General features: G+C 33.5%; 2 protein-coding genes across 3 annotated transcripts in view; both read right to left on the reverse strand.

Moving 5' to 3' along the window:
• Positions 1-10: 10 nt before the first annotated feature.
• Positions 11-10,962, reverse strand: LOC129799043 (chorion peroxidase-like). Its single transcript, XM_055842638.1, has 6 exons — positions 10,835-10,962; positions 6,347-6,449; positions 5,745-6,288; positions 4,363-5,372; positions 263-458; positions 11-183 (listed from the first exon to the last, which is right to left on the reverse strand). Exons 1-6 carry the CDS (start codon positions 10,960-10,962, stop codon positions 11-13), a joined length of 2,154 nt encoding a protein of 717 aa, XP_055698613.1.
• Positions 10,963-11,291: 329 nt separating this feature from the next.
• The window catches only part of LOC129798632 (peroxidase-like), a 42,807-nt gene continuing 40,364 nt past the window's right edge, over positions 11,292-13,734 (reverse strand). For both annotated transcript variants that reach the window (XM_055841881.1, XM_055841882.1), the window contains one exon: positions 11,292-12,651. In XM_055841881.1, the coding sequence (XP_055697856.1) occupies positions 12,437-12,651 (215 nt within the window). In that variant the 3' untranslated portion in view covers positions 11,292-12,436. The remainder of the gene's footprint in view (positions 12,652-13,734) is intronic.

The following is a 13,734-nucleotide window of genomic DNA, read 5'->3' on the forward strand; positions in this document are numbered from 1 at the left end:
ATCTCCCCATTCAACGGTCTTCCCTCCATGCTCCGTATTCAATTCTGGCCAGACCTGTGTCGCATCGCACAAAATCTCTGTCTGATTGGGGCGTTATGAAGCTCCTTTCGGGAACTGACTCAACATTTGAGTTGGCGCAGAATAAATGAGCTGCAGTGAACTTTTTGATCTCCGCCAGTTGCTCTGCAAGTGGGAAATATTTTCAATTTCAGTCCGGAAGTGAGTTAAATGAGGAGAGAAAAAAAGGGGAGAGATTCTATACCTTCTGTGAATGGATTTACTCCGTCAGTTCGATCGTAGAAGAAACGATCTCCAGCGCGGAATTGACGGAATTGCTCCAAAATGATGCGTTTGAATGTTGGTCCAATTAGTGCGCCTTCCGTGCTCTCCAGGGCACCTCCGACCATCAAATCAATGTCATAGACGCATTTATAGACCTTCTTCAATTTTGCAATGATCTAAAAAAGTGAAAATAAAAGTTTGAAACGTTAAAACCTTGAAAAGAGAAAAAGGTAAGTCGAGACACACACCAGAGGGACGCAAAAATAGTAGAAAGCTTTGCTTAAAGTCCTTCCATTACCCAATTTTTTTTTACCAAAATAATTACATTTTCAAATAACATTGTTATTTTTTTTACTTTATAAAAATTCATAGAGAAAATAATGTAATACAGCAAATTCATAGATATCTTAGATAGATACGCGTATGGTTCGTGTCTCTGCTATTTTTACTGAAATTTAGTCGGAATGCATGAAAATTAGTTTGTGAGTTGAATTTACAGGGTAATGGCCGGTAATGGCTCCTGCATACCTTTTAGATCAGGAAAATTTCATAAAGTCAAAATTCATATCCCTTTCTTTCATAAAAGCTTTGCATATGTCTATATTGCTCTCTCGCACTCTTCTTCTTCTTTTGAACGTCACACCAAATTAAATTTAGTTCAGTCGAATTTTGAGACCGAAAGAATAGGATAGACTTATGCAAAACACGTCGGAAAGAAACGGATGCGAATTTTTATTTTACGAAATTTTTCGGATCTAAAAGGTGTGCCGGAACCATCAAGAATAGCCTCGAGACAATTTTACAACCATTTCTGTTGCCGAGAACAGCTTTCTTCACAATATTCTTTACTCACAAAATTCAGCTCATAATCGAATTTGCACAAATTCTGAGGTCGCTTCTAGAGAATCTCTAAAGCAGGGATGTGCAAGAATCGTTTGAAACCGAATAAACGTCAAAATAAGTTTACAGTTAGCGTTTTGACAATTGACGAACAATTTTTAATTGACGGTTATTCGGTTTCAAATGGTTCCTGCTTTCCTCTGCTCTAAAGAACCTCTAAATAAACTTTTCTGGGCTTTCACTGATCATTTTCTATAGTCTTCATCCAATAGGCTTAATTTTTTATTTGGCTATGAAGTAGGTTTCAATTTTGAGGTTATATGAAACATAACCTGAAAAATAAGAGAAATATTTTATTTTTCCCTTACATATTGAGTCGGGATGCAATTTTTATCGAGAAATTCTGAAAGAAACCCAGGCTGTAAACTCTTTTTATCATAAAATTTTCTTTAAAAAAACAATCTTAAATTGATTATGATTGGAATTTATTAACCTTATTAACTATCGTACGTGGATATTTAATCAAAAAAATTAAACCAGTAGTTTTATTTATCTATCAGATCTTGAGAACCAGTAATATAAGTTGTTTTACACGAATTACATCTTATATTTTTTTTAAAACCTAGAATTTTGACGTCTACCCAAACTTAACCTCACATTTCAAAATAAGATCTTAATCAGACAAGATAATTGGACGCACTGATTTTGTTATTTTGTCAAAACGTAATATTCACAGAATCCTCTAATAATTAATTAAAAATCAATGAAATTTTAAAAACAATATTTTTTCATGGTTATAGTACAGTTTAAATGTCAAAATTCAGTGGTATGTTTACTATTTTTATTTACAGCAATTTGTTTTCACTGAAACCCTATTTCAATACGTCAATTGTTTTCGCAAAATAATGTAATTTAAAATGGCATTGCATAAATGAGCAGTAAAAAGTTAAAATTGATCAGTAACAAAAAAATGAAACAGTGATATTATCGTCCAAATTTTGGCAAAGGGAAAATAAAGGGCTTTTCACTCTATATGGAACAATTTTAAATGTTAAATATGTAAATTAGGCCCATTTTTGTAAAGATTTAAGTTTTTTACTGACCATAATTAGATATTTTACTGCTCATTTTTAATTTTTTACTGCCCATTTACAATTTTTTACTGCTCGTTTGTTTTTTTTGCCATTTGAAACGGTTAAAGCTCATTAAATTAAAATTTTCGTCATAGTTCAAAGGTTATTCTAAGCCAAATGTAACCTCAAATTCCTAGATAATATTTTTCAAATGGATAAGGGGTTACGTTACTTAAGAACATAGAGGTTACATTTAATTGCGAAGTATGTATATTGTTCCACGTAGAAGACACAGTGCATTTGTTTAAAAAGAATTCGCATGAGTTAAGTATAAAGATTTGTTTAAAACGTCAGGTTATATTGGTCTTAACCTGAAATTATCTTATTGTCGAATGAAAATCATTTTGATTTACAACCCTTATACAATCTTTATTAGGGCAAGATGTTACGAAGGGCAAGAAAATAAGGTTCTGTCGATCCTAACCTCAAAATATAAGAAATATTTTAAAGGTGAAGTCCTTTGAATTTACCGCGTGGATCAAATGTTTAATATTGTTTTGGTTTCGAGTAACAATAATAATTAGAGAGAATGTTTTTGCATAATATAGACATCAAAATTTAAAGTTATAAGGGAAGAGCACCAGCGATCGGCAGTGTTCCTCGGATCGTCAGGTTAATACCACATTGTTGCTCCAAATTAAATGATTTTTTTTAAAAATTTTATTAGCTACTTTTTACCATTTACTCTCACAAGAATATAGTGCATTAACTCAAATTTAATTTATAAAACCAATTTTCCTGTGACACCTGATTAAATTCCTGACGATCCGAGGTACAGAGTGCAAGTTTGCAATTACACATATTTTTTTATTATTTTTATTGTAAAAATTAAAAATTCAAAAGCAGAGATATAATTAAAGGGATCACTAATGTATCAATTAGCATACATAAAAATACCAAATAATGTTTTGAGGATTATATTTTCAACTAAATATGGAGCATGTGTCTTTACATTCCGATCCGGGGTACTCTTCCCATAACTTCGTAAATACATTTCTCAGTTCGAAATAGTTTTAAGGATAAAATGAATAAATTTCGGTTAGTGAAAATTAATAGTTTGTTGAAATTGTTTTGGAATATCATTCGCACGCAGACGCAGTAAAAATTGTAGGTTATAACTCTTTTATTTTTGAGGTTAAAATTAAAATAGACACATGAACAGTATAGTTCCTCAAATTTGAATAATATTTCCAAAAAAATAACGGAATTGATGTGAAATGCATTTTCCCTAAGTAAGAAAAATAATCTTTAATAGGGTAAAGTGATATAATTTAGAATTAGTGTTACAAGTTGGACAGTTCGCCGGTAGAAGTTGGACATGGCTTTTTCTTGATAAATACAGTACAAAATTTGTTTTTAAGCACAAGGAACCACATTATAAAACTAAAGCATTAAAAATATACAAATAAAAATGAAGTACTAAATTTATCAAGACAAAAAGCCCTGTCCAAATTGTACCGCATTGTCCAACTTGTACCATTTACCCTATATCAATGGAATTTATTGTGAAATAAATGGAATTTTTTGCGAAAGTTAATATAATACGATAATATTGAGCTAGTATAACCTCAAATTTTACATTTTGAACTCGTTCAAATTTGAAGAGCTCAAATTTGAGGAACTCCACTGTAATAAGAATTTTTGGGTTATACACAACTTTTAACCTTAATATTTATTTTTTTAATTATATTATTTGGTTAAAGATTATTTAAAAAAGTTTACTTTTAAAAATTTATTGCGTGTGTTTTTGATCAGACTGCTGCTCGCTTGGTATGTAAGCCCAAGAAATTTTGTGTTTATGCACAAAGAGGCGACAATCATAACCAGTGATTCCCAACTTTACCAATTACACCCGAATAGAGACAGGAAAAATTTCCTGCCTCCTCCCAGACTTGAACTGGGGGCCTTTCGCTGTCTAGGCGAATGCTCTATCAACTGAGCTATGGGGGCACTGGCTCTGATTGTCTTTGCCACTGATCTCAACCAATTGCCATGTGCACATCAACTCGTTCTGACTCACACCGAGCCTAAGCTTAAAAATTTAAGCTGTTTCTAACTTTTAAGGTCTTCTAAATATTTAATTAAACTGTTTTTGTAACTAGCTTACCTTGTAATCAAGGACTACGCGCAAGTCATCAAAGGTCTTGATGTTCTTGTATCCGCAATACTCCAAATATTTCACATAAGAATTTAGTCCATGATCTCGTCCTCTTTGAATATCTGCAGCGAGTAAATCCAAGCCCATGTCCCCCCTTTCTGGACTTTTAAAAACTTTAGTCAAGATTTCCTGCCCAAATCCTTCCAAGTTGACGCGTTGTCTCATCATTCCCTGAAGAATAGGTTCATATCTAGTTCTTAGTATCGTTGTGTTTCTGATACTGTCCGACATTGTAATGGTCTCTTCGTTGCCCATTCTATCGACCATGATGAAATTATCGGGGACGAAGGCGTGGAAGATTCTGTATGCACAAGATGCAAATTCATTCGCCGTTGTGGCCCTTGCCCTTGGGTCGGGTTCCCCGAAATCAAAAGTTACTTCATCTGTTGCTTTGGGCCCAAAGAAAGATGGAACGAATTCATTTAAGATCACGTGTTGATATTGAGCAATGCAGATGCGTCTAGCTTCTTGGAACAGTCTTTCGTCGTCCCAGTGGGAATTCAGGGTGGACAAAATCAGGCATAGTCGGTTGTGGTGTCGGAAGAAAAGGGATGAAAAGATGGTCAGGAAGGGTGTCTCATTGACACGAGTATCTCCAGTAAGGTAGCAGGCATTTGAGGTGCAATCAGGAACCTCAGGGAGAATATTATCTTCATTCATTATCAGTCTACCACCTTCGAAGGTTCTCAGGTTATTTGAATCTAGTTCAGTCCCTCCGTAAACGTTTGATAAGTCAAAATATGCGGTCGCATGATTCACTTGCTGGGCAGCTGATAGGGTTCTTCCGAAAGGTGAAATAGTCTCTGACCGAAGGAGATTCACGCAACCGATTGAATGAGCTTGGTAGTCAGGATCTCGTGGACTGATCTCAATTGGGATGCAAGCAGGATTTCGTTCGTATGGCGATAAGACCCTAGAGTTCCTCCTATCACAGCATTGAATTCCATCGTCGGAAAATACTTTTAAAAGAAATCGAAAGGAGAAGTTTAAAACTTTAAGAAATTAAATCTAGGGTGTAGAGCCCTCTAGCGGGAGTATTGCAGAGATATAAGGTCCAACAATCTTGGGAGAGTATCTCAAGATCAGGAGGTATCTCATTAAAAATATTTAACGTTTAAACTTATCCGGCAATCAAAGACCTTTCAAATGAATCCAACCTAGTCTCAATCAGTTAAGAAATACGCTCCGTAGAGCTTTTTAACATTCGACCTTGAAAATCACTAAAAGGAAGGACTAGGGGTCATTCACGTACATTTCTTAGGGTAATAAAGTTATGCAGGAAAATCTTAGAGTTTCAGTCTATAAGTTCATTATAAGTTCAGTCTACTTACAATTTTGTGTGTGAATTTGTTGAGCTACGTCGTGGGCAATGATTTGACCAAACATCAAACTTGCAATGTTTGGCATTCTACTTAAGTCCAATTTATCAACACTATCCTCGTAAGGATTGCGATTGCGAAAAAGGTAGACAACAATGTTGCGAGGTGCTGCCAGTAAACGCAAGTCTGATCCCTTTCTTATTGCATGAATATCGTCATAGTACCAGGGTAGAGTGATTCTAGAAAAGGTCGTAAGGGTACTCCCTGCCAAGGGATTCGTTAGGCTATTGCAAGTTCCATTAATTGAGCGATAAGGCGCTTCAGGATCACATTCGACGGTCCATCTAGCTGTGTCCGCGATTGGAGGAAGGTATCGGCTGAGGTCATAGAGCCACTGATAGAAATTCTTCTCGGATAGATCCCTTTTTGTCACATTTCTGTAGAAGACTAAATGGAGGAATGCCGAGGATTTCAGGAGGATCTTTGAGGTGCGGAAAGCTTCTGGGATACTCGCAGGCAAGGGAAGTCTGAAATTTCTCAGACTGTGATATGCGATCTACGTCAAAGGAATGTGAATTAGGAATGGGTAAAAATATTTTTGCACTGTTGCATACATCACCAGGTTCCATGATAATTCCAAGTTCAAAAAGCTGCCTTTCGTACATCTCCTGGAGTTCTTGCTTCCTCGTGGCATTTTGGTACACTTCCAATACATAACTAAGTTTATTTCGGAGAAAACAAAATGGAATTAAAATAAAGAAATTTGAAGTTATTAGACGGCCTAGATTGATCGATAGTTGCGTCAAGGATTCTAAATTCTAAACGCCTCCTTTTGAATTACATTAGAAAATTACATTTCTCTAAAAAGAAAATAAGCCTTTTTTTAATTGATAACAAATAAAAGAAATGTAGGGTGAGTGTGCCAAATTTCGGCATAGTTTTACATGTAAACGCCAATGTTTTAAGTTTGAAATGTAATATTTTTAATTCAAATTGACATTTTTTGTTGCTTTTTTATAAGGAGTGTTGTTTGGAACCTTGTAGACAGTTTATCGTCTTTATATTCCCTAAAATAATCCTTAATACATTTTAAAATGAATAAAAATGTAAACATAGCATTGGTGGCCAATTCCGGCCACCTTCATTCTCATAGTTCCTTGCCTTTTCGGAATACTTCCAATGCCTTTTTCAGAGTATGCAAAAACTAAAAATTCATGGAAATTTGAGGAACAAAAAATGTGGCCGGAATTGCAAGCTGGCCGAAATTTGGTACACATACCCTATTTTTCTAAAAAAAACATTTCTCTAAAAGAATAAGCGTTTTTTAAGTTACAGGTACTATTTTTTCGTATTTTTATTTTCATATTTTCGTAAAATGCAAAGCGATAAAAAACAGTTTGATTGAGATAATAACATCAATTTATCAATCGAATATCATTCTAGATAATCAAGGTATTGGAATATGGAATATTCATTGTAAAACAATGACCAAATAATTTAAAAAGTGAACTGCTGGAACATATAAAAAATATTAAGAAAAAAATAAATCTAAGTAAATCAAATAAGGCTTCAATTTATATCATTACAATGATGTTCGAATGAAAACAGGACAATAAAAAAAAATAAAAATAAACATAAACTAATCTAAAAAAACCTAATTTAGAACAGACAGTTTATAATTCTAAAAATTCATATAACCTTTGAAAAAATAAAATCACCGGAAATCTAAAATTCAGAATGATTTTAATTGAGGAAATACCTTTTTCACAGCCTTACCAATAATTTAAGATTCATAGCATAATTTGAATATAGGATAATTCTTGATTCTTTTAGCTGATGCATCATGTTTTCGCTTATTATACGGTGTTCAAACTAGAGGATGTGTAATTTATAAATAAGAAACAGGTGTTTAAGAACCTAAATGAATTTTAAGAATCTAAAGATTTATTTGTTCTGATACACTTAAAATTTCTCTACAATACTCGCCCATTTTGATATTATAGAACTTAATCCATATAGCTAAATCTCAGTTAGACTTTAATGTTAAACGGTTTTCGGACTAAAGCTTTAGCCCAGTTCCCGAAAGGGTTTTTAATTACTGAAAATAGCTACAGAGATTTTTCAAAATCAGAACCCTTAATATATCCTTCTCACAAATAATCCTGATAGAAATTTGCATCGGTTGAACGGGTTAAACCAAGCATGTGGCAAGTTAATTTTTTTTATATGGAGCTATTTGAAGCCAATTCCTAAATTGATCTCGAACTCAGCTCACAGTGCTCCGAGGAAAAAATTTATTTAAACAAAAATTAAGTATATTTATCCCTCCATAAGGAAAGGTATCTTATAATACGCAAAAACTTCTCACTTTTTTATTATTTAGTGTAACGGTCGCGAGTGCAAAAAAATTCCCATATAAATTTAATTCGAAGTATGAGAAAGTGGCTTCAAATTTCAGGCAACTTGGCAGGGGCGTGGGTTAAACCATATTTCTTAAGCCTAAAGCCGTATTTAGGTCTAATTTTCTATCATTTTTATGAGTTTTTGTAGCATTTTAATTAACTAATTTCTAGTCTTAAAATGAGTTTAAACCTAGTCCTAATAAAAATAAATACAAGAATAAATATATTTTTATTAGAATTTTTCTAGGTTTTTGTTTTTTTTTAATGCAATGGCTTCTCGTCGAATTGTTGCAACCGTTGTAACCTTCTTATTAATTCCCGTCATTAGAGACTTCACAACCCCGTATCCGCGATCTCGGGCGGTTTTCTTTCACGTTCTCTCGAAATCCGGAAAATTTTCAGATGTCTGACCCTTCTTCATGAATTTATTCAATATATCTGACGAGTTCTACGTGGTTGCAGCTCTTCCGGTGTTCGCCAGAGAATTCGTTTCTTTTCAAAAAGCTTTCGACCCTTGGTGTGGGCCTTCGTCAAGTCGGTCAATTAAAGTCGTTTTACACTTTTGTGTCTCGAAATACCACACGTTACCCTACCCTAAATGTTGAAGTGGCAAAGTGTTATTGTTAGCACACGAAAGACGAAATTTCAAATTATAAAACGACTTTAATTGACCCACTGAGGAAGACCCACACCAAGGGTCGAAAGCTTTGGTAAAAATTCGAAGTCTTTCATTTTGAAAAGAAACGAATTCTCTGGTGAACACCGGAAGAGCTGCAACCACTTCTTCAAAACTCCCCAGAGTGTTTCTCGATTTTCGGAGTGTAGGACGGATTAAACATCTTTCTCATAGCCTTGGAATCCTATGAAAATATGATCGTTGAGTTTCCGCGACCTTGTTTTAGCATTTTGACGGTGTTTGTCGCTCCGACGGGGTGCAGCCCGAGCTTTGTAGATTATCAAACTATTCCTCTTCTTTATTTTATGGACCAAGCTACAACGTATTCCCATTTTTTGCCAACATTTCGCACGGAAAGATTGAGTTAATTCTCGAAAAGCTTTTCCATCTTCTAGTTCTGTATTTCAGGCTTTCAGCTACTTCCTCCTGGCTTCTGAGCAACATTGTTGAGTTCCTTGAACCGAATTATAATCTTCCAGACGGTGGTGCGACACACTTCCCGGTCAATTTCGCGATCTCAGCATAACTCGCATTTGGATTCTTGAGATAATTGTCAACTTTTGCGAATGCTCCTCATCTTTTTGCAATAACTCAGTCAAAAATTAATATTTTTTAACAATAATTTCACCTAAAGGAAGCTGATTAAATTCTCTTGAAGCTACAAAGAATAAAACAAAAAATCCAAAGCCTACTATGACTAACTTCATGTCAAGCGAATGGGAATCTTCGTGCACACGCTTTAATCGGTATCAGAAGGACCTTTTAAATTTTTAAAAATACAAAACATTTTGAGACAAGATTGGAATAGTTGAAGTGTATAATATATCTTTATCTCAGAATTGAGAAGAACATTTACATTTATGAAATTGTGATTATAAAAGGGATCCATCGATTTATAATTTGCGAAAAAACCAGCGTTTTAATATCCTTTTCCAGAAAGTTAAGGTCTGGTAGAGCATTCCACCACGCTAATATCTCAAACTTCTAATTAGTTTTGTCTTTTATTACAAAGGAAGCAATAAAATCGTTAAGTTTCTTTCTAAGGAAGATACCTTAACTTGTGAATTGATGTATCACTCAATTATTTTAAAAGCATCCGAAGTAAAATATATATAAAAATGTTATCCTAGATACTTTAAATTATAAAATAACTTAGGGGAAAGTGCCCATGCTTCGTAAGATCCTAAGCTTCGTAGGGGGAAGTGGGACACCTTTGAAAGTGGGATACCTTTGAAATTGGGACTTTTCACATATTTTTAAATAAAATTGAGCCTTATCGTGAGTTAACTTAGATGCACAAACAGATTGAGAAGCTAAATTACATTATGATATGGCTCAGTTTCAGATAAACGTAGGAGAAAAATCCCAATTTTAAAGGTGCCCCACTTTCAAAGGTGCCTCACTTCCCCCTAATGACTAAATTTTTGCTATGTTTCTCAATAGGAGGAAGTGGGGCACCTTTGAAAGTAGGACACCTTTGAAATTGGGATTTTACTCCTATGTTTAAATTTAAGGACCTGAGCCATATCATAATCATAAAGTAATTTAGCTTCTCAATTTTATTTAAAAATAGGTGAAAAATCCCAATTTCAAAGGTGCCCCACTTTCTCTTAAATGTGACTCTGCAATATATTTTTTTTAAAACTTCGGTTTCCCCTAGTTTTTAAAATAATATATTATTATTTATTGAGAAATATAAGAAAAATTTACATTTTTTCCTCAAAAATTTAACACTTTTTAGGTGTAAAAATATATCAACATTTTTTAATGTTAATTTTACACCTTATTAAGGGTGCAAGGTAAAATTAACATTTCCAGAATGTTATTTTAACTTTTTCGCATTTCTCTCAGTGTAGTCATTACGAAGCTTGGGATCGTACAAAGCGTACAAAGCATAGGCACTTTTCCCTATGTTATACTCCTGAATGTAACAAAGTCAGTCAGCACTGCAAAATAATGATCCTGTCCATTTTTCTTGTAGTATCTTTATTTTCAGTTTATCCTCAAATAAACACATTGCTCACCGTTGATCTTCAAATCTGAACACAGAACTGTTAGTCCCAGGTTCCTCTCCATTCGAAAATGGAGATTCAATACACAAAGAACTCACAAAAAATCCCCAAGTCACAAGAACAATTAATAAATAATTCATTATCACTTTTGTCTTTGCGTCCAACAAATAATTATTGCGGAAGATCCGCCTGGGTGATAATTTAGATCGTAACTGAGTAGTTTGCAAGCCCGATATGGTAATTAGTAAGAGTCACTAATGAAAATTTCTTGTTTTTTATGTACATTTCACTTCAATGTCAGTTATTCCATGAGATCAGCAAAATGCAGCATAAACTTGGAAAGTGTTTTCCAAACAAGAAGTCATATTTAGATAATAGTGGAGCATGTGACAAAATGTTGATGGAAAAGTGCCGTAGAAGAATTTCACTTTCATTTGTGAATGACTTGGTGGATGATTGAAAGCAACAGTTTAATGTTGGTATGTAATTTTATTCTCCATGCTTTTCTATTTCACATTGATTTGTCTATTAAATATACTTTTTGATGATCTCTTTTACAATTTTTTTTTGGAATATTTTCTAAAATATACTTATAGAGTTAAATGAGAGGAAGGGAGTTTTTTCTTTGTTATGAAGAGAGGTAAAATGTAACAAAAATTCGGGCAAAGGGTTAGTTATGCAAAATGAGGTTATGTTTGATATCGCTGGGTTGCTAAAATTTTTTTATTGTTCCAGAGAATTGATAGAAAATTGTGCCAATTTGTATAAGATCCTTGATTATTAGACCCAATTCTTTTTTTTACTTAAAAAGTTAAAAATGTGAGGTTATGGTAAGCATAACCTTAAAAAAAATTATCCTAATTTAAAGTGAAACAAACTTTAAGAATTCCCCAAATGTAAGCAAATATTAACATTATAATTATTAATAACTTTACATTTGAACCTGTTGGTATAATTTGATAATTAGGCCAATTGAGTAAACTTAAGAATAAGGTTTGTAGGTTATGTGGTTAGGTACCTAAGATCAGAATTCGAATAATGCCATTATTTACAAAACGTTTTTTTTTAGAAACTAGGGGAAAGTGCCCATGCTTTGCACGGTCTCAAGCTTCATAATGACTAAATTTTTCCTTCCTGAATAAATGTGACTGGCGCAAACAATTTTAAAAGCAGGACATTTCTAGGATATTTATTGAAAAACATACGAAAAATTTAGTAATAATAAAGCTTGGGACCGTGCAAATCATAGGCACTTTCCCCTATTCCTTATTTCTTTTAATTTAAACAAAACATAACCTCACTTAACCTCATAACATAACCTCAAATTTTAAAATAACCTATTGCCCAAACAAGAAAATGATGCTTGAATGTTGGGGGAAAAATTAAAAAAAAATGGCAGAATGTTTCGTAAATAATTTCTTTCGTGTATAAAAAACATTGCATAAACGATCTCTTAAGCAATTACTTTTCACACTATCGTTGGTCACATTACATTATAATTGTCATGTTACATTTAACTTTTATCTGCGAATATCTCCATAAATAAATTTATGCAGGAATATCCAGCTCTAAAAGTCTTACAATCTAATTTTCAATAAATTATATACATTGCGATCACTTGGTAAAAATGAAGGCATTGTGGGAGTCATAGGCTGCGGATACATCCTCCTTCCAGAGGCTAAAGTCAATACGAGGTAGTGAGACGCAGGGGAGGAGTTCATTGCCCAGGTGGATCCTCTCAAATGCTCTTGGCTGAATATACTGAATATTTGTGTTATCGCACACAAAACGTGCTGCCGTCGACGATGCTCTGATTGATTGAAGTTGTTCTAGAAAAAATATCAGACAGAAATATGCACATAATTTTTCGCAATAATCAATTTCTCAATAATTTTTTTTCTGGGCAGCAGAAAAAAACCCGATTTAATGATCATAATTCGCGTAATTAAATCAATATGTAATTGATATTTCACACAGAAAACACATGTAATTAGTTACTCCATCTCCCCATTATATCCAACAAGAGAAAATACTAATTAAAAATTGGGTGAGAGTGTTTGCATTTAATTGCAATGTCTTGCATTTGGATCATAAAATTCTCTCTATCACACAGAAAATTGGAATAAGATACAGGTTTCTATTTTGCATAATTTGCCAGATACTTGATTTTAAGGCCAAGGCATTTGCTAACAATGTACTAAGTCCACGGGAGACACTTTCATATTTAACTATTTTAGTCCGCAATTCTTCCATCTCTAAACACTATTGCTAGTGACAACATCGTGATTTATGGAAGTTTAAACACTCTTCAACATGTGGGATGGGAAAGCACGTGGAAAATTGCTGGTGCATGAAGATCAACAGTTCAAGAAGGCGAATTTAATCCATTGAACTACAAAATCGCAATTCGCAAAAGCTCCGGTTTGAATTTGCAATTGAATGCACCAGGGAGTGGAACGATTAGCCTTTAACTAAAACCAGTCTAAACTTTCAAAAGTGTTTTGGTTTTGACGGAAATGTATTTTTTCTCGAAAATTCAATCAAAAACCTTTTCATTTTATTTTAAAGTCACGTGCCTATGTAAATGTCTCAATCAACTGTTTAAACTTGATCAATGAAATTTATAATTTTGAAAGCGAAATGGGAAGTAAACAAAAAACATACAAATTTTATAAATTTATGGTATTGCTGAGGCTTAAATTGGGATAAGGGGGGAAGAATTATGCACAACGCACAATAACTTTTGTTTAGTAAACATTGTTTTGACATTTAAATGAGAGTGACTGAGATCTAGATCTACTCATCTCGCTCATTCTTATGGGAAATTTTGAAAACATGTTTACAAACAAAAGTTATTGTGCGTTGGTCATAATGCCCATGTATAATCCAGTACAAAATTCGTAAAAGTTTGT

Source organism: Phlebotomus papatasi, chromosome 1 (assembly GCF_024763615.1).
Source record: "Phlebotomus papatasi isolate M1 chromosome 1, Ppap_2.1, whole genome shotgun sequence".
Taxonomy (NCBI): domain Eukaryota; kingdom Metazoa; phylum Arthropoda; class Insecta; order Diptera; family Psychodidae; genus Phlebotomus; species Phlebotomus papatasi.